Raw genomic sequence first — 19,563 nt, forward strand, 5'->3', positions numbered from 1 at the left:
GCTTCGGCCTTAAATGTGGTGACCAAATGTGTATGTGTCATATATTGAAGCAGAATGGAACCCCACGCTGAACCACTTAGCAAATCAGAACAATGTGTTCTCGAGGATTACATGTAAGTACTGGCAAATACTTAAAGAGTATAATGAGCCTTTGTCTGTTTTTCAGGTGTCAAGGAATATCCTTTGCACCTGGCTCTTGAAGCCACTAATGCAGTTTGCTGTGAGAAGTGTTTCCTGCTGTTTCTTTGAAAAGCTGGGGCGCTCTCCATGTAATGCAACCACATTTTTCCTGCCTTTGTTGTTTCCATATTGTATATGCAACTACCTTGTTTGTGTAGTATTCCAAAACAAAAGAACCCTAAAACAGCTAGAGAGCCCCCTGTAACTACGTAACAATACTTTGCAGACAAGATGGTGTTCTCTCAGAGCACTTTATGCACATAGCCAGGGGGTACAGCTGGTAACTAGTTTGTAAAGGCTGTGGCTGCTTTCTTGCTCTAGGGTGCTAGTCATTTTAGATTTGTTACACATCAGCTTTGAAAACTTAAAACTAACATTAAATTTTTTTCAAGGCATCTCCACAGGCCCTAAAAGATATGGCCTGTGTTTTAGGACAACCTCCTATTGCTCTTGAGAGAGTTTAGAGCTGCTTTTTTAATCTCTGGGAGTAACAACACAGTTAGTGAGAACTGCTGGTGTAGTTTTGCATCATAGAAGCTATAGACATGCAGGTTTTGTTAAAGTAAGGTTTCTCAGGGCAGCTGAAGGGACTGTTCAGTACTGTTTCATTTAGCTTCTCTAGCTCTGTTTTATCCTCTTGGTTTGGTCTCAACTTGTGAGCTCCTTTAAGACAGGGAACAGCTCCTGTTTGGTTCAGTAAGTAGGTGCTGCCCTATAATGGTAAATCAGCTGGCAGTCTAGGTAGAAGTATTTGCCATCACCAAAGAAACATAAATGTGCACACAGGACTCAAGTGAGATATGGCCCTTCCATGCTTCATTTTGATACTTTCTGCATGTTTTCCTGCTTTTCTGCCTCCGACCTCAAATGGCACTCCTTCCCACACAGACGTTTTGGCAGTAATTGAAATCACCAGCAAATTAAAATCGGTTTGTTTCCCTTCGTCAATTGTGGCTCTGGACATAATGATACCTCTTCAGCATCTCTACATCATCTTTTCTTTTTCCTGCCAGAAGCTGCTATCTCAAGAAACAAATATATTCTGAGTCAAATATGCTTATTGCCATTCATGAGTCTAGTGCTGTATTTGTACAATTGATACTTTTCAGCAGGTGGTTGATGTCATTCAAATAACCTTCAGATACGTGACTGTTCAAAATGGCTCATACTTCATTTATTCCGAACTTGGATTGGGTTGTGTTAGTCACATAGCTGGTAATAGCCAGATTTCCTTGTACAAGGAGAAGAGTATTTAAAAAAAAAAAGTAATTAGATGGGTGCTATTTTAGTGACACTTCTTTCACAGACTGGGATTCTTTGTGTTTAAATTGTGGGCAGAATTAGGGAATATTACTACAATTATTACATACAATTTTACAATTCCTATTCGTCTAAAGAAACAAGAAATCCAAAACAATCTCAAGCTAAGGTATACAGTAATGCTGTTCTGTGTGAGTACATTTCCAAGGATGCTGCAATACATTTTTTCACTGAATGCTGCAGAGCTGTGTGGCATCTAGTCCTCAGAAACACATGTCAAAGACGTTACGTTGGTGAATACCAACAAGGTGGTTCCCTTAGCAGCAATAAATAGAATAAAGCTCAGCCCATTCAAGTGATTTACCTTTGTTAAGTGTGTGGCAGCAAAGATGGATTCTGAACACTAAGGGAACTCATTAGCTGGAAGAAGAAAAGCAGCAAATAAAGAACCGTAGATTTCTCTTACCCAACAATGCTATTTATTACAATTATATAGAGCATAATTATTGGGAATTTGCATAGGATATTCTTAACGTGAAATATCTCATTTTCTTTTTATTTCTGCAGCTTTTAATTTTCTGTACCACAGGAGAGAAAGAAATGCTGTATGAGGGAAGAGGGAAGGAGAAAACTTTGGGAAAGGGGAACAATTATTTGGATATGTTCACCTTCCAAACTTTATTAATAATGTCCTGCATACTCACTCAGGCCTAGCATTTGAGTGACATAGGCCTCTCAGTGGTTCAGATGTTCATCCACTAAGAGGAAATTCAGAGATTTAAACATCATAATTATGCCAGGTCTGTCCAGCGACAATCCTTAATGAAGCCAGGAGAGGCTGCAATGGCACTCCCAGTCACATTACTGCTGCCTCTGGGAAGAAAGCTGTACAATGCAAGACTAAGTATTACTCTTGGGAGCAGCACCCTCCAGCTCTGCAGAATAAAGAGTAAGTTCGTGGTATTTGGGTAACCTGACTCATGTTGTGGAAGAGCTACACGTTGGGTACCACTAACTGTGGTACACACCGCTTGCTAGAATCTGTCTGGATCCTGCTCTTGGCAATTGGTAACTAAAATACACAGCACGTAGGCTCTTCTGTGTGTATTGTTTGTTGTTGGCTTTTAAGTCCTCTGAGTCACCTTTCCTCTGGAGTTTAGACGTGGGAATGAATCCAGCATAATTCTAATTCACTATAGTTCAGCAATGCTATTTACATTTCAGTGCTGTCTCCACATCAGGCATTCCATCTCCCCCCCTTCGGTTTCCAGGTGTCTGCCCGAGGTCTGCAGTTTGTGCTTATGATTTGTGAGGGCTGGACTATGGTTATGTACCTTGCACTTTAGTCTTGGCTAGAACTGTTAAATTGTTGAACTGCTTCTGCTCTTTCCCAATGCAAGTGCAATTACTCTTTAATGCTGTGCTGCTACCTACATAGTTTTGCTGCACTTCTATAGGCCTTATCTGACTACTCTGCAGCTGCTGGCTTCCACTTTAAATCATCTTTGAAAATATGTGTAAAGCTCCAATATTATTCTCGCTATTTCCATTGATTTCAGAGACAGTGGAATCCACTCTTACATTAACATTGCCACTATTTCATTTCCTTCCTTGCTAAAGAATTTTTTTATGGAGGTTCTTTCTCCTTTTCAGTGCCCTTTGATGTTTTTTGCTTCAAAACTGTGCTGTAAAACTCCGCAGTTTCTTTGTCCTTGCTGTCTTCTGTATTCAGGTAATGCAGCAGTGTTGTATTCAGGATTTTTCTTCTACCAGTGCAAATGAGAAAAAAACTAGATGTCTCAGCTACAGCAACCATCTTTTATGCAAGTATGCACAGATGCATTAAAGCTAGGAGCTGTCATTTCAGACATCTGTCAAAATGAAACACTAACTGCAATAAGACCTTGGCTATCAGACCCCTTGGACATGGCTTACAGTGCCTGTAGCTGTACATGTCCTGCTTTTCCTCTCGGGCAGTGAATGGGACGGGGGGACTCTAGCATGGGAAGGGCTTTGGGATGAAATTATCATTTAGAGGTGAGAACTCTGAAAAGAAGCATTTTGCTTGCCACAGAACAGAGCAGGCAGGGAGAATCTGAGTATTGGCTCAGCAGGCTGAGAACTGGCAGCTTTGTTTCTTCCAGGTCCCTGACCTACATTCCTGCAGCCTGAGCCCTGATTTGGGACTGGAGATGGGCTCTGGGACTCTCCCAGGGAGCTATTAGAATCAACAGTACACCATGGTCTCTGCACACCTTATCCTTCCCTTTACCTTATTCTTTTGCTCTCAGTAATACAGCAACCCTACTCGGGCTGAGGCGCAGATGAGGAAAGTAGCAGGTAGAATGGTGGAATGTTTCCACGTGAACAAAACAAGATGTGGTTTCGAAGAGGAGGCAAGCGCTGACAGAGGGAAGTCTTAATGTGAGTTCTCCCTATTAATGAAGCAGAATGCTGATGAACTTCTGAGGTAAGAAAGGAAGATGAGGGACTAGTTGAACTACAGAGTTTATGTTTGTTTTCTCCACAATGGCGGCAACCCTTGAATGTGGTGTGTTTGTGTTCATTTGAAAGCTGAGAGGGCAAAACAGAAGCAGCACCCACATGACCTGGTAGGACACAACAATATGACACAATATGCATTAACTCAGATGCTTACAGTTCAGAGTGCTGTATCCACATTTGCCCAGCTGGAGTTAAAAACTGCCTCAGGATTTTCCCAGAAGTAGTAAGCATTTCAGCAGTGTCCTTGAAGTCTTCAGCAACTGTATTTTTCCTTCTGGCAAACCTGTTTAGTATTATTACATTAACTTCTGATTCACCAGTGTTTATGATGTGTGTAGGTTAATGCAAGCATGCATTCTGTTTGTAATCACAAGCCCATCTCCGGGCAAAAAAAAATGCACACAGAGATGAACACGTATTTAAAAAGCGTAAGTCCTCCTTACTTTTAAAGGGACTTACTGCAGTAAATAATGTTTATATCCATTTAAATAAGGAGATTTTAAGACTATAAATCAGGGTAAGACAGTACATTTCAACTTTTTAATTACAGAAAGAACAGGTTCCATTAAAATTATATGGTTTATGATTAAAATACTGCCATTTATAATTTGTTGGTTACATGTTTCACTACAAGTAAGTACTGTATGTCAATTTAAACATTAATAGATTCACAAAAAAACCCCACCCTACTTAATGTACAGGAACTGAATGCTTCCATAGAATACACTTTGGAAAAGCTCATCAGTTAAATACTATAGACTATTTACTGCCTAAGAAATACTCAATTCCCATTCAATTCTTGAGGCTGTAGCATTTTATAACAGTTCATTTAATAATAGCTTTTCACATTTTGGCATCTAGCCATGGCCATAAAAGTGACGAATTATTTAATTTTCAAATACAGTCTAAAGAAAGGCTAGGAATAGATTGCATTAGTGAAACCACTGTATAATGGGCCAATCATCACTGCAGGTGTAGTCAGAAATATTCAACAATTAAGAGCTGTTCATTTCTACCTGAGATTTGCAAGTAACAACAAAAAATAATGGCTGCACTTAAATATGGCTTGTTTTCGTTTGGCTTCATGATAAGCAATGTTCATGTACTAGTTTAGGATTGACAACTCTTCCTACTGCTGCAAGCAGTAACATTAACAGTCTGACTGCTAGCAAAGACAAACCTTTGAAGTGGAGGTGCCAGTAAAGAACATGACCAAAAATAAATCTATTCCTTTAACCTGTATAACATTACAGAAATGGAAGGGTTATGTGATCTGAAATTTATTCCTCCTGAAATGTGTAAGTTAGAAATAAAATAAGGGGTTTTAGGGGTTGTTTCTTTTTTTGTTTGTTTGTTTTGTTTTGTTATTTTAAATTACAATTAATTAGCTGCCTTTTCAAACTCCATGTTATTGTATTTCTGTGATTCATGGATGACTCTATTGGCAAGTTGTGAATTCCAGCTGCACTTACAAAGCCATTGTAACAAAAACGGCAGCACTGTGGAAGACACTGTCTGTCTGGAAATCCACCATGGGATATGAATTTCATAGGGATACCACTCATGTAGCTCCAGTACAGTGCAGGTACCCATTGTGACTGTAACCTGAATGGAAACAGGTACGTTGAATAGGCTGGCAGTGTTTGGAAAAGTGATTCTAGCTGGCCTGCAAGGACTTAGTGAAAAGGGAGTGAAAACCCACCAGCATCAGAACAAAGCAAGCAGGTACGGCAAATATAAATTCAAGAGATTGAATAAAGAAGATTAAGATATAAATAAGCTTTTGTGACAGAGCTCACAAAGGTCTAGATTGTATGAGCTGAAATTATTTAGTGATAATTGAAGAAATATCTATGGTTCAAAAACCAATGTAAGAATCCAGGGAAAATCTGGGAATATCCAGAGCTTCTTGATTATGAAAGAACTCTCAAGAATGCTGAGGGAAAAATATGCAGACTAGTGTATGTAGATGTTGTTTTTGCTTGAATCTAGATGCTTCTTATGCAACTTGATGAACAATGACATTTTAGAACCTTACGCACAACTAACAGGGAAGTTTTAATCTATGTTGTAACTTCTGTAAACTCAGGGCACGAAGAATTAAATATTTGGATCTACCTTGGACAAGCTTGTTGATTGTCCAACAGGGTCAGCTTGACCATATGTGTCTATATTACTATTTGCTGTCTATGTTACAATTTGTTGTTACAGTGTTTATATAATTCTGCATACTACATGATTTTACAATTGCAGACAACAAGAGAAAATAATGGCTTGTGAAGAAGACTTTGTATATTCCAGTGTACAAAAATTCACCAAAACAATAGTATGAAATGGAGGACTGCTCAGAAAAACTTATAGAGACTTCTGTACCACCTGTCTCTTTCTAATGTTGTCATGGGGTAAATTTTGAGAAAATGCTTAGGATTTACATTTCCTACTGACCACCTGAATTAAGGTCTGGCTTCAGTTACTTTCAGTTTTGATAAAGGATTATCTTACTAGAATATGGATGCCAGAAAAAAACGTGTGTCTATAGGATTACAGAGTTCACTAATCAAAAGAAAGGTAAAAAAATTACTGTACTTTGGTCAGAATGATGAAAATTTACTGTTAGAAACTACTGCGTTGTTAAAACAAAACTGGTACAGCAATGGATAAAGGTGGTACTGGAAGAGTTTTGTGGAGAAATACCATTGCTCCTCAGTCTTTAAAGTGGATCTTAAATAATTATGAAAAGATACTTATATATATGATATATATAAAAGTATTTTTATCTATATATAGTATATATATACATATATATTTAATATATCTATATAAAGTATATATAAAAAACTCCTTTGTAGTTTTTTTTTTAATTATGAAGATTACTTACAGACTACTTAAATATAGATGAGAACGGATCTAGTGCTTTCATATTTGAAGTGGTACTGGATGCTGTGGAGTGTCAGACCTCACTGAAGCTGATGAATACAGCTGTTGCTCTTTATTCGCAACAGACTAAATTAGAGCGATCCAAATTGTTGCCCAAAACACAGCCCATCTGGCTGATCAGAACCCAACGGTGTGTTTGTGACTATGAAAATTGAGATCTCCTTATCTTATGGATCAGCATGTCTCACTATATGAGAGAGAGAGACAAATAGAAAATCTGTGGAAGAAGCAGAGGGTGATGGTGATGAGCTGGCGAAATGCTCACAGGGAGACTGCTGGAGAGGGCTGAGGAGGGGGCCTGCGCCATGTGCTCCCTTGAATGAAGCATTGGCACATGGAGCAAAGGAACAGCCTCCCACTTGTTTCCCTGAGACTTTTTGTAGGCAAAGTGTGTAAGAGAAATATCTACCTGAACGTCTTCTCATCAAGAAACCAGAAACAACCCGAAAAATGGTTATGCCTGAGCTCAAATCAAGACTAACGCGTACAAAAGGAGAAGCCCAAAAGCAGGGGGGGCTCATACACGCTCATTCCCAAATGGTGAGAAATGATGTATAACACTCCTCTCTTCACCAGAAATGCTGTATAAAACCGTTTTCTTCACCAGGCCCCATTTCTCAGAGCACAGATGGAACTGCACTTGCAATTCATTATTCTGGGCAACGAACTGAATACACAGAGACGAGCGCGGCACTTAATCTCAGTGAAAGCTATTTAACACTACCTCTGCCGTTACACGCATCAATTTTACTTCTTGCTGCTAACTGCTGCTCTTCACAGGCTCACTGAACGCTGCCCTTCCCAGACGGCGCCCCGCACCGCGCGCTGAGGGACCCCGGCCGGTGCCGCGCCCCGCGGGCAGCGCTCGTGACCGCGCCGGCCCTGAGGGAACCGGGCGGCGCTGCCTGAACGGGCTCATCGCCGCCGCCGCCCCGGCACAGCGGGGGCCGCTCCGCCGCCCGGCGCTGCCCCGGCCTCTCACCCGTGTGCCGTGGCACATCGTCCCACCCTGCCCCGGCGGGCCGAGGCTCCGCTCCCGCCAGGTCTGCGGCCCGGCGGGACCGCCGTGTGGGGTGGGGGCCGCGCGCCAGCCGAGGGGGGCTTCGAAATGGCGGCCGCCATTTGCCGCGCGGTCAGCGGGCGCTCAGAGGCAGGCGGGGGCTGTCACCTCTCTGAGGGAGCCGGTGCTGGCGGGGGTCGTCATTACCGCCGGGAAGTTGCCTTTCCCCCGAAACTGAGAGAAGGCTGCTTTCAGCTGCGGGGATCGCGGCAGGGGGGGGAGGGGAAGCGGCCCCTGCGCTGCCCGCGGCCCGGTTGAGCGGTGCGTGCGCACGGCCGGGACAGCGCCGGTACCCTGCCGCCGTGTGTGGCGGCTAGCTGTGCCCGTCTTTCCAAAATCTATAGGTAAGCAATACTCAAACAGGAAAAATCAACGTGATTAAAAATAGAAGATAACTACAAGGCAAGGAGTTAAGTAGGTGTGACACAGGCGTCAGGCACATCGGGATAAAGCCATGAATAACTGAAGAAGTCTCTGTAAGTTCCCTAAATACCAAAATAGATCTGGCTCTAGTGTGTAGTACTTTAAGTGACCTACTAGTAACTAGTGAACTGTGATATACATTGCAAATACTACAATATTTGATAAGTTACGTTAAGCAAATATGTGTCCTTTTCTCCCTTCCTGGTACATACAGGTATGCAATTATTAAAAGAATGGAAAAGGTACTGTTATCCAGAGACAATATTAGACACAAACCAAGAAGAAGAGGCTAACTTAAAACATCTTTCACGTTAATTCTCTGAAGCAGTGCATTCAGTTCTGTGTAAATACAAAATGTTTTTCAATTTTCATATTTAAAAGCTAGTTTTCATTCTCCCCTTCAACATCTGCGCTTTGGAATTCCAATCTCATTGCACTGTGAAAACCAAGGAATGCTGTTTTGTTCCGAGGTATTTTGAAACTAGTACGTGGGAAGCTATGTTCTTGTACAGAAATTTCTGGTAGTATGAAGATGTATAATATTGATTCAGTGTTAGCAAATCAGATGTAGTTACTGAGGTGTTTCTGGCAAAAGCAGTGAATTGCTTGTATCTAAACCTACGGTGGAGTCTTGTGGAATGTTCTGAAAATATGTGGAATCCATTTTTTAGACCCTTTTTATACCTCCAAATTGGAGTCCCTCTCAGTTCTTAATGTGCAATTTCAAACTGCAATGCATTTATTTTTCTAAATTATATCCTTTAATCCTCTAATGTTAATCTAATTTGGTGTAAATTACTGACATTGTAGCACATAAAGTAAAAATAGAAGAGTTCACCCAAGTTTTGTTCCAATGTGACTTGAACCAAGCAGAGCTATTTTTCTCCTGAGCTAAGATTTTCATATGGTAGTCTGGCTAGAAGGCAAGGTGCATATAGATTTCTAAAAGACATTTCAGACCCTTTTAAAATGGAAGGTCAGTTTAAATGCAAATGGATTGTTTTGGAAACAGGGAAGATGTGAAATACCATGCTGGTACTTGCTGCTCCATGGTGTTCTGTGGTTAGGAAGCTGTAGGAACATTATCTGCAGCAATAAATATTTGTGCATGTTGGAGAGTGAGGCCCCCTGTGTGATTCCTTCCTCAGAATTATGTGCTGCCCTGTTGATGTATGTGTAGTAAATGATTTATCTAGTACCATCCAAAAGCCTTGATTAGAAGAAATATTGTACCTATGTTATTGACTTCTAAATATGGGGAATAGAGATTTAGTGAGCAGTGCAGTGGCAGTTTGGTTGTGTTAAGAGCTGCCAGCAGGACCAGTTTTGCAGTGTTTTTGCCAAATGCATTCAGAATAAAAAGTTCATTGGACAAAGACAATGATTCTTGTTCTACTGACTGGAGAGGCTCGCTAACAAGGGGCTCTCGAGTGCAAACTTGTTTGAGGAGGAGAAACATTTGTGTCAGAAGTTACTGTCTTTACCAGCCTTCTGCCACCAGCATTAACAAAGCAAGGCTTCGGGATCGATGCACCACACCAGAAACCTGAAAAATAACTTGAGAAACTGCTGTAGTTTAATTGTGCAAGATTTCGGGACAAAGAAAAAAAAAAAAGAATTTTACCCTCTCTGGGGAAGAGAAGTTCTCCAAATAACACATTGTGTAAAGCTGTACATACTTCCCTTGTGTCAAAGTGGGGAAAGCTGAGTGGCTGTGGCTAGGATGCCACTACTCTGGGTTAAATGTCTGGCAGTGTTAAGGCTGAGCTTTCCCATCTTAATGCTGCACAGCAGGCAAGAAGCTCTGCTGAACACAGCTGAGAATTGGCCCGTGGTAATGGCATGTGAGGAGGGCGGAGGAAGTGTGAGATTTCTCATTCTTTGCTGCTGCATTGTAAGGAAAAAGGCATGTCAGTAGCCTTTTGTTGGCTGGTCCTCTTTTTCTCCACCCCTCATCCAGTTGTTCCTTCCCCAGGCACTGACTGTACCCTGCTGCAGGGAGCGGGAGTACTGATAACATATGTGGAAAAAGGATATGTTTGCAGAACTACACATTTGAAAATGCTGGACTGAGTTAATTTTACAATGTTTATTCTGAAACAGATGAAAATTCAGAAAAATGAATGCATCTCCTGACATAGCATGATGCAAACTAATAAAAGGAGTAGCTTTTAGTTGGAAAGCGTGTGTGAAGTATAAATGTCTCCGAATAAGGGAAGAGTTAAAGCTAGCACATGTACTTTTGCATCTTTCACTGTTTCTCGGCCCTTGTAGCCACTACTTTCTTGGTCAGAATATTAAGAGAAAGTATAAGGCTGTGCTTGCCTGCTTATCCTGACAGCATTATGGTTAATGACAATTAAAGTAGCTGGAGTCAGTTTTCTTTTCCTTCTTCCTGTGCTGATTGATAGCATGTTGACAGTAGAGAGGGTGTGTTTGGTACACTGGTACATTTAGCCCACCTGAGATAATGGTATAATTACTGCTATCATTCTTTTCAGGCAACCGTTTATCTAACATTCTACATGGACACTATATTTTTTGACTTTGCATGGACCTTTCTCACCTTACACACAGTTTCTATGATTCACAAGAAAATTCTGTCTCTTTCAGTCTCCTGGTCATGCCACTACTGCAGCAGAAACAATAGGGAAGCATTCACCCCTCTAAGAGCAGTGCTTGCACTAACCCCCAGAGATTTCTGTGGTAAGCAACCTGAAGCTCTTGAAAGGGATGTAATTTCCAGGGGGTCAAAGCCTAAAAGCTTCAATGGTATATTAAGATGGACATTTTGATGTAAAAAAGATCTGGTTGTATTTAATCTGCATTGAATTATTATTCCCACATTGTGTGCGGTGTCTGAAAATTATATATTCAATAGTAAGGTTGATTCTGTAAAGCAGGTAGCACCTCTGTTAATAGAACTTCCTGCCTTGTATATAGCTGGGCTTTATTCACAGAAGACAGGAACTAATTGTCCATCTTCCTTTGTGTCTAAACATGAGAGCCAGCCACTTGACTTTTGGCTGCCTAAGATTCAAACCTGGAGGGAGTTCAGAGCAAGGTATAAGAAAGAAAGATGAATTTGGTACTTAAATGGAGTAAGCAAGTTAAGGCACTCAGTCCCAGTTTCACAGAGGCACCGCGCAGACAGTTTCTTTGTCCTTTTCCTGAGTGATGCCCCTGTCCTGGCTCCACATGCTGGTCCTACTTTCTCATTGTTGTAAATGTCAGTTTAAATGTCCAACTTCCATGTGGATATTCACATTTTAATACTTAAGATGAGTCCTGTGTCTCCCACCCATAGAGTTAGGAAGCTGGCATTTAGATGCAGAAGTGTGAAGTGTCTGAATAGATAATGTTGTTTTTTTGAATGCTGTCCTTATCATTAGTGTCTGCTGCATGGCATTGAGACTAATAAGAATTCTGCAGAACAGAATACAGAGGAACTAGAAAATTCTGTCTTGAGAGGAGAAATTGCTGTCAATTTTTCCTTTCATCCTGGCAAGGTTTCTCATGTTGGTTGGTACTTTCTAATTGCTATCAGCAGTATCAAAAGACACAAAGTTATGTAAAAGAAGTTCCAGTCTTTGCCCAGAAATCCATAGACTTCATTCCTGCTGTGCGGTGCCATATTCAGAGTTAATTGGATGACCCAATTTTAAACCTGAAATACTATATGAACTTAGAGACTGTATCAGTGCAATTTTAAGTTGCTTGAAGAGCACATTTACAGTCTTGGGTACAAAAAACTGGAGGGCAAACTCCAGTGTTGGAAGCACATTAGCAGTTAATGCCTGAAAAGAGAGATGACCAGTGGAATGGGAAGGTACACAAACAACTATATGATAAAAGCAAGATATTTCCATTTTAGTCAAATTCTGCTTTGTAAGAGACTGGAGGCAGTGTAAGCGACTGTGTTCATTGTTCCTCTGCACTGCAATAAAGCATCATTCTGCTGCTTTCCATATGCCATTTAGTGTTTGAAACAGATCAACTGAGCATGAGTTCAGGAAACTCTTAAGTTCCCTTCAAACTAAATCAGACTAAGTTTTGAATTTCTGTTTCATTCATCATGTGCTTTTGGGACCTCCTCATGTTCTTGTTAATAATTCAGCCTTTGCCTATTCTAGGTTTAGTGTTCAGAGAGACAGTACCTTTTGCTGAGTCCAGCATATGGCCAACAGGAGCTATGTCAGGTGAGGAATGCAACCTTCAGTTTTTCACCTTATTCTCTTTTGTTGTTAATCAGCTTTGGAAAAGAACTATAATGCATGCAGTCAGGTTCATGTATGTCAATAACTGTTAGCTTGGGTAGCCTGTTACTTTGAAACAGCTGGAGAAATGCCAAAGATCTCAAGTGTCTTGAAGGCTGTCAAGCTTTTGCTTTTTATGTTTGTTGTTGCAGCAGCTGAGAACACAGCAAGTCCTGAAGCAAACTGGATTAGGTAAGAAAGAATTTTTAAATGTCATCTTCTATGGCACCCTGGAGAAAATACAAATGTATTGTGTTGTTCTGACTCCCTTCCCACAAAATAGACGAGTCCTTGTCTCATCCTCGTCTCATCCTCCTAACACGTCATAATTATCTTAGAGATGGTCAGCTAGTAGCTGTGAAATGTTGCTCTGCTTGCAGCTGTATTTCTTAATGGTTTTCTTTTTTTTTCTTTCTCAAGTAATGAAATTGGAGCTGTCAAGCTAGGCAAAATAGCTGACTTCCAATTTTGTCGTAACACCAAGAACATTGTGAAAGTTACTACGAACATGTGATTAAAAATAATGGTTACTGACTGTTGCTTCTCAGCCTGGCCTTCATACATTTGTAGCAACACAGCTGTATTTGGCTCAGGTTGCACTAGAAGTGTTCATTCCATTCAGGAACATTCCCTAAGGGTAGAACTGCCCTTGTGATTGTGGCTTTTTTAGCCACATCTCTTTCTACTGCTGTTCAGAAACTGCTTGCTAGAGAGAGACTTTTGAACTGAGTGGTGCATGGTGTGATGAGATACAGATCTCTGTGACTGGTAAAATTCTTAGTTATATTTACTAGGGAACTCTTCAGCCTCATCTCTGAAGGAAAATAAAGTGCTTAGTTTCTACAGGCCTTACCTGTTAGCTTCCTTCAAAAGTTTGTTACAAATCGTACCTTAAAAGCTTCTAGTCTTGAGTTATGAGTCTGTAATGTTGATGTTTTTGATGATGGGCAGTGCCTACAGTACTTGAAGAGGAATAAGCTTTTTCAATCTTGATGCTATAAGAAGGAATGGGTTGTGAAGAGTCCAGCCTGTACTGCTTTCATTATAACTCCTGTCTGAAGAATTGACTCATGGTATACTTTTTCCTGCTTGGGTTCTTTGCCAAAAAAATAAAATGGTAGCTCTGTTTCTTATCAGGATTCATGGCCCTGTCAGTGTCAACCTATTGTGAAATGATACCCCAAGGATTCCATTATCAAAAATTTTAGAAAGAAAATTCAGTTCACTGAGAATATTAATGCTGTATGTAATAGTTTCCAACTAAGGATTTATATATCTGCTGCCTCTTTTTTTTAGAAAAAAAAAAGTTCATGTGTGGAGTTCTTAACGTATGTGTATAGTAACAAGAGTAGCTCTTTTTAAGTCAGTCTGATAATGGAGCTAATGGCAAGACAGTTGGCACTGTTGTGCTAAGGTGATCTTCACTCTTGCAAGACAAAATATACTTAGATTAGCACATTTTTGCAGAGGTATGCAGTTATCCATGTGTATAAAAATTTGACTCCTATTAGCCAGCAGATGCCTGTGCCCTTGACAAAGCTGTCTTTGCAAGATAGATATATCTGTAGAATGTACAGTGATCTATACTGTATGCCACAGTTTCCTCTCCAAAACACTTTGTGACTTGCAAATTTATAAATGTTTTGGGGATCAGGTGGAGGATCTTGCAGTGCTGCAATGATATTTACTCTGGTAAGGCTGCCCTGAGGCCCAAGTGTATCAGATGGCTGTAGTACCAAGTAAATCCTCTACTCTGTCCTTGACACAGTTCCAGCTCTACCATGGATGCTGTACTGAACTTGTAGGTATGAAATTGCACCTTATCTTTGCTGCCTTCCCAGCCTCTTTCTTACATTTGGACCCAGGTATGCAAATCTCAGATAGAGCTTGTTAACCTCAGTCGTGAATCAACTTGTTCCAGGTGTGCTGTTTTCTATCTATGGATTTTGGGAAACAGAAGGTTTTTGCAGAAAATTCTTTAGGAGAACTCTGTCACTAATAAGCAGCATACTGTAAATGCTTTGGGTAAAGGCTTTATAATACCCTGTGGTGGGGGAGGTATCCTGCAAAGGGGGAGGGCACTTGTTTTACCGTGGGCTGCTTTAATCCAGCTGCAAGGCTGACGCTAAATACAGATTCGAGATTTATATGGAAATGGTGTGTTGTACGCAAAAATAGACTGCGCTGTTATTTAGGTATAAGAAGGCAGAGGCATCTCTGTCTTTTTTTTAGTGAATAATGAAGGAATATTCAGGGAAATTTTTCTTCCTGGCATTGAAATCTGAAACAACAGAAAGTGCTGCTTAAAACTAAAATAGTGCTGTCTCTGTTCTTTTTAATTTCCTGGGTAGGCATGGAACTAGAAGACTGATGCTGATCCCAAGGGGGATCTTGTCTTTATGTTTGACTACTATTTGGAAAAAGAAAAATCCCATCCATTGTTTCATAAATATTTCCTGTGCAAGCAGAACTCTGCCAGGTGGAGACTTTCCTGATTCAGGGTTCTCTGCTGCTTCTACCCTCAGCTTAGGCATCGAGCAAATGTCAGGGAAAGAGAGAAATGGTTTATGATAGCTCAGCTATAAGAATAATTTGTTCTGCTATTTTGTGACCAATACTATTGCCAATTCTTGTCTTTTCCATGGTCTCCCTACTTCTACTCTTCTGTGTTACCCAGCCTAGCATGAGCTGAAGGGTAGAAGGGAACCATAGTTAATTTGGGCCTGAAAGACAGGCAGGGCTAGAGGTTTCAGAAATACTTCTTTCTTCAGGGATCTGTCCTTCCATCCTACCCGCCCTGTGTAAATGTATCCAAAATTATCTAATTGGCAGTAGATTTTAACACAAAGTAAGAATTACCATACATGGAGAGAAAATGGAAATGGAGAAATGGCTTAATATGGTGCAACGATTTCCAGAGAGAGTTGCCCCTTAGCATTAAGAAGACCTGAGGGACAGTCCACTGAAGACTCCCAGGACTCTGGCTTGGTAGAAGGGGGTTTGCTTTCAAATGCTCAGCAGCTCAGCCTAGATTTTGCAGGATCTGTCATCTTATTGAGGCATTTATTTTAAAAACTGTTTTTCAATAGTTGCTTTCCGGTACAGTTGCCTTTTGATTTGGAAGAAAGATAAATTACTGGAATGTTCCCTGTGCCAGTTATTGCATGCTTTTTAACATATTAAATTTGAGAGGAGCCAGCAAAACCTGGAGGTATAGGGAGAGCAGAAGCTCTGCGGGTTCCTAATCTCAACATATGTCAGCTAGGTAGTCTGGATGCCACCTATGTAAGCAGTATCCAGATACTTCACCTCTTCCATGGGACAATCCTGTTGTGTTTGTAGCATGTCCAAACAACCTGTCACTGAACTATTCATTACATGGTTGCATTTGCTCTAAAGAATCAGTGTAAAACCTGTTCTGAAAGGACAAGAAAAAAAATACTAAAAGCCCCATTTCTGATACTGAAAGTACGTAGTATTGATGTTGCTAGCAGTTTTCCTGGGTGTATGGGGAATAAACTTGGACAGAGTGCATTAAACAGGAGGAGTAATAGGAAGTGTAGAGTGGGATGGCAGTTTTCATGTCTCCTTGTAAGTTTTTTCACACTATATTTTAAACCTGCTGGAGGGCTGAATGATAGATGTGATTAATTCCACCTCACTTGTAAGAAGAGGGCATGTTTGGTGCACATCTTGTCTTCACTTGTTCTTTCATTGCTTCTGTCAATAATTACATGGATGATCTTTATACTTGGTGTGTAGCCTGTGAAGTGGATATAAAGACCTGTCAGACTACCTTTTCTAATGCATTTTCTTCTTAGGAAACAAACCTAACATAAATGTCACCTGCACTATGAGCAATTGTAGCAGATGGAACATTGAATTAATGGCTCTGAGAGGCAAGCCAGGAAAGATTATGAGATGATGTAAATATGGTAGATATGATACATGATTCAAAAAATTTCCTGTGATTAAAAGTGAATTCAAGAAATAAGAGTATATCTTCAAGAAGTTAAAGAGTATTTAAAAATCCCCTGTCTTTTTTACTTCCGGAAAAGTATTAAAAAAACATTTGCAATTATGTTTTTAGCAAAAATCTTCTATTAATTTAATTAAAAGGACATTTTTCAGCTGTGGGCCTTAACATTCTTTTGTAACAAATATTCTGAATATGCTTAAATGTAGGGAATTTGCTTATAAAATATGCCTGGTATGATGCCTCATGTTTTGTGGTAAGATCACTGTCTCAGTGAAAAACGATTATAAAACTAAACTGGTTACTGGATTGAAAATCATATATTGTCATCAAACGCAGAGGAAGGACTGGTGTTAGTCAAAGAAAGTGACTTGAATTTAGCAACTGATAATAAATAAATAGGAAGGTGGTGTTAGCACAGCTCCCGTGCTGGGGTTTCTTTCATAGGTCCAGGGAATGGAAGCTATTTATATGCTGGCAGAAAGTTTGGAGGGTCTGCAGAAGTCAGCTAACAATAAACTAAAGAAGTATGCCAGTGACTCATGTAAGCAGGCTAGGTTGCTTTTCACTGTAGCGGTAGTTTGGCCTCTTTCCAGTTTCAAGAGCTAAGGCCTATCACGACTGACTGTAATACCGTATATATTGTAATACAGAGAAACTATCTGGTTTAATAGCTAGACAAAAGGTGATGATTTATGATGGCATAAGGTTGCTCAGCTGAGAGCTTCACAGAGTTCAGCAGCACTGCTGAGAAAATGTGCTTGGTTTCACACTCCCTCATAGCAGTGAAATGGCTGCTGTGAAATGAACACCTTCTTTTGACCAATCTGTGAAAAGGCATTTACAACAGAAAATTCACCCACTGTCTGAGCTGGAAGGTGAGCGCTCTTTGTGACAGGCTGAAAGACTGGGGATGTAACATCTACAAGGAACAGCTGAGAATGTAACCTAGAGTACTTGTTAAATCAGGCAATGTCCTTTCACCTGTGAACAGTTGTGGTGAAGAGTCCATGCCCCACTCCCCCTTTCATAAATTAGAGTGATCTTTACACATGTAAAAGGCACATCTTTTGCAAACTGATTAGCTCCGTGCAAATCAAAATGGGAAAACCAGCCTTTTAGCCTTCAGAGCTACAGTGTGGACAAGGAGGCTGTAATGCTGCTGCTTCTTCAAGGTATGCTTCTTGGTACAGCTATCTTAAGTTTTCCTCATATTTGCCTCCACATGCTGCAGTCATTCCTCGTGATTCCTGGTAAAGGTGTTCCTGAAGTGGGAAGTCATGGGGTGGCTCTAGCTCCCAAATACTAGTAGGTTCCCGTTTTCGGGGCGTTCTCTGGAGTTAGTTACTCTGAGTTTCTCTTTTGACTGGCAGTATCAGCTTACTTGACATCTGATTAACTTGTACGTACTGCTGATAACACAGGCATATGTAAACTCAGATATTGCACAAACTCGGGTATTTCAGCAGAGTTTCTGTTCAGCTCTTATTTGCATTTTACCATTAGTTAACTGGAAGAGAATAAAGGGAATATTAACCACTTGGGAAGGAAGGACTACAAACAGCTTTTTGGGGAGCAATGACAGAAGCTCTGATAACAAGCACATGAGGCAGTGATCTTAAATCTTAAACCAAAGTGAAATTGGAAACTGCCTGGGACCAAGAGCCAGCAATCAGCACTGTACAGTAAAGCAACACAAGGGCCACAAATGAGGTGTTTGAAAGTCAGGAAGCTGGCAGTAGAGTGGGACCTGCTGAAGCAGCTGGAGAGGGACACAGCAATCAGCACCACAGTGCTGCAAGGGCTCAATAAATGATTTATTTACTTGGTGGAGCTCTGAAGGAGGAGTTTGCCTTAATTACTGCAGTCCCTCAGAGGCACAGAGGGAAAGAATTCCCTGCACACAAGTGTATTTCTAGACCTGATCTGTAAAAAGTCATGCTATACTTTTCTTCTGAAACAGATCTATTGCTGTGGCCACACACCCCCTCTTCCTGCCAGTAGCCAGCTCTTACAGTAACATACCATTCCTGGGGCTTTCACCTTTCTCTGTATTTTCATCATCCAGTCGGTTACTGTCTCCATGTTCACAATCTTTTGTAAGAGGGACCCTGTTCATTGGTTTGTTGTTGTGTGTGTCCCCCATTACCCACATGGTCATGGTACTTTTGAAGTGCTTTGGAGAGCAAGTTTTGCCTTTTCCTTTAAGAACTCAGCTTTGTTGTCATGCTTTCCTTTCTGTTTGAATGTAGTCTGTTACAGATATATACTCTGCTTGTCTTAAACCAAATAATTAATAATCAGAAAATTAAAGGAAAAATGACATACAGTTATGCTTCTGTTTGTTTATGAATGAAAAGAGTGCTGCCACAAAGTTACACTGATACCTTCTTAAAAAGTAGTTGCAAGAATTGCTGCTCCTGGGACTATTTCTTATAAGGAATGTAATGAACATTCTTCTAGCACTATGAGAACTTTATTGTAGTCTGTTTTTAATAGTTGTAAGGTGACCTATGGGGTAACTTTCTGTCTTTATTTAATCTTACTTTTCTGAGTCTTAACAATAGTACATCTGGAGAGATGCAGAAAACATAGCAGTGTGAAGTTTTAATGATTAAAACTTCTGTAAACTTTGGATGGTGCAAATATATAAACCTTATTTGTCTACCTGAAATATGGAGTCATCTTTCTAAATAAATTTAAAATATCTCCTGTACTGTGTTCTACAGGAAAGAGAAATTATTAGGAGTGTTTCAGGAGGCATCTTACTCTAACATTCAGGCTTAAATGAAGGACCTTTGCTAGTTCTGTACTGGATAAAAGTGAAAAGGCTATATATCTCCTTACTAAACTAAAGTCTTGATGACAAACAGGTGTGAATATTTAATCAGCCAGAAGAATACTTCATTACCATTCAAACTTAGTCTTATGCTTTCGTGAACTCCAGAGACTTACAAATCAGAATG

General features: G+C 40.4%; 1 protein-coding gene across 12 annotated transcripts in view; it reads left to right on the top strand.

Annotated features, from left to right (window-relative positions):
* Positions 1-7,830: 7,830 nt before the first annotated feature.
* Positions 7,831-19,563, top strand: part of MYO3B (myosin IIIB) — a 207,507-nt gene continuing 195,774 nt past the window's right edge. For 2 of the 12 annotated variants that reach the window (XR_005105903.1, XR_005105904.1), the window contains exons 1-4: positions 7,847-8,418; positions 10,979-11,071; positions 12,499-12,564; positions 12,774-12,813. Coding sequence is in view for 8 of the 12 variants with exons in the window: in XM_037398443.1 (XP_037254340.1) it covers positions 12,558-12,564; positions 12,774-12,813 (47 nt within the window). In the remaining 4 variants the exon portion in view is untranslated. Of the gene's footprint in view, positions 8,419-10,978; positions 11,072-12,498; positions 12,565-12,773; positions 12,814-19,563 lie in introns of all 12 variants that reach the window. The other 10 variants (XM_037398436.1, XM_037398440.1, XM_037398443.1 and 7 more) reach the window with 9 other exon arrangements.

The sequence above is a fragment of the Falco rusticolus genome, chromosome 8 (genome assembly GCF_015220075.1).
Source record: "Falco rusticolus isolate bFalRus1 chromosome 8, bFalRus1.pri, whole genome shotgun sequence".
Taxonomy (NCBI): Eukaryota; Metazoa; Chordata; class Aves; order Falconiformes; family Falconidae; genus Falco; species Falco rusticolus.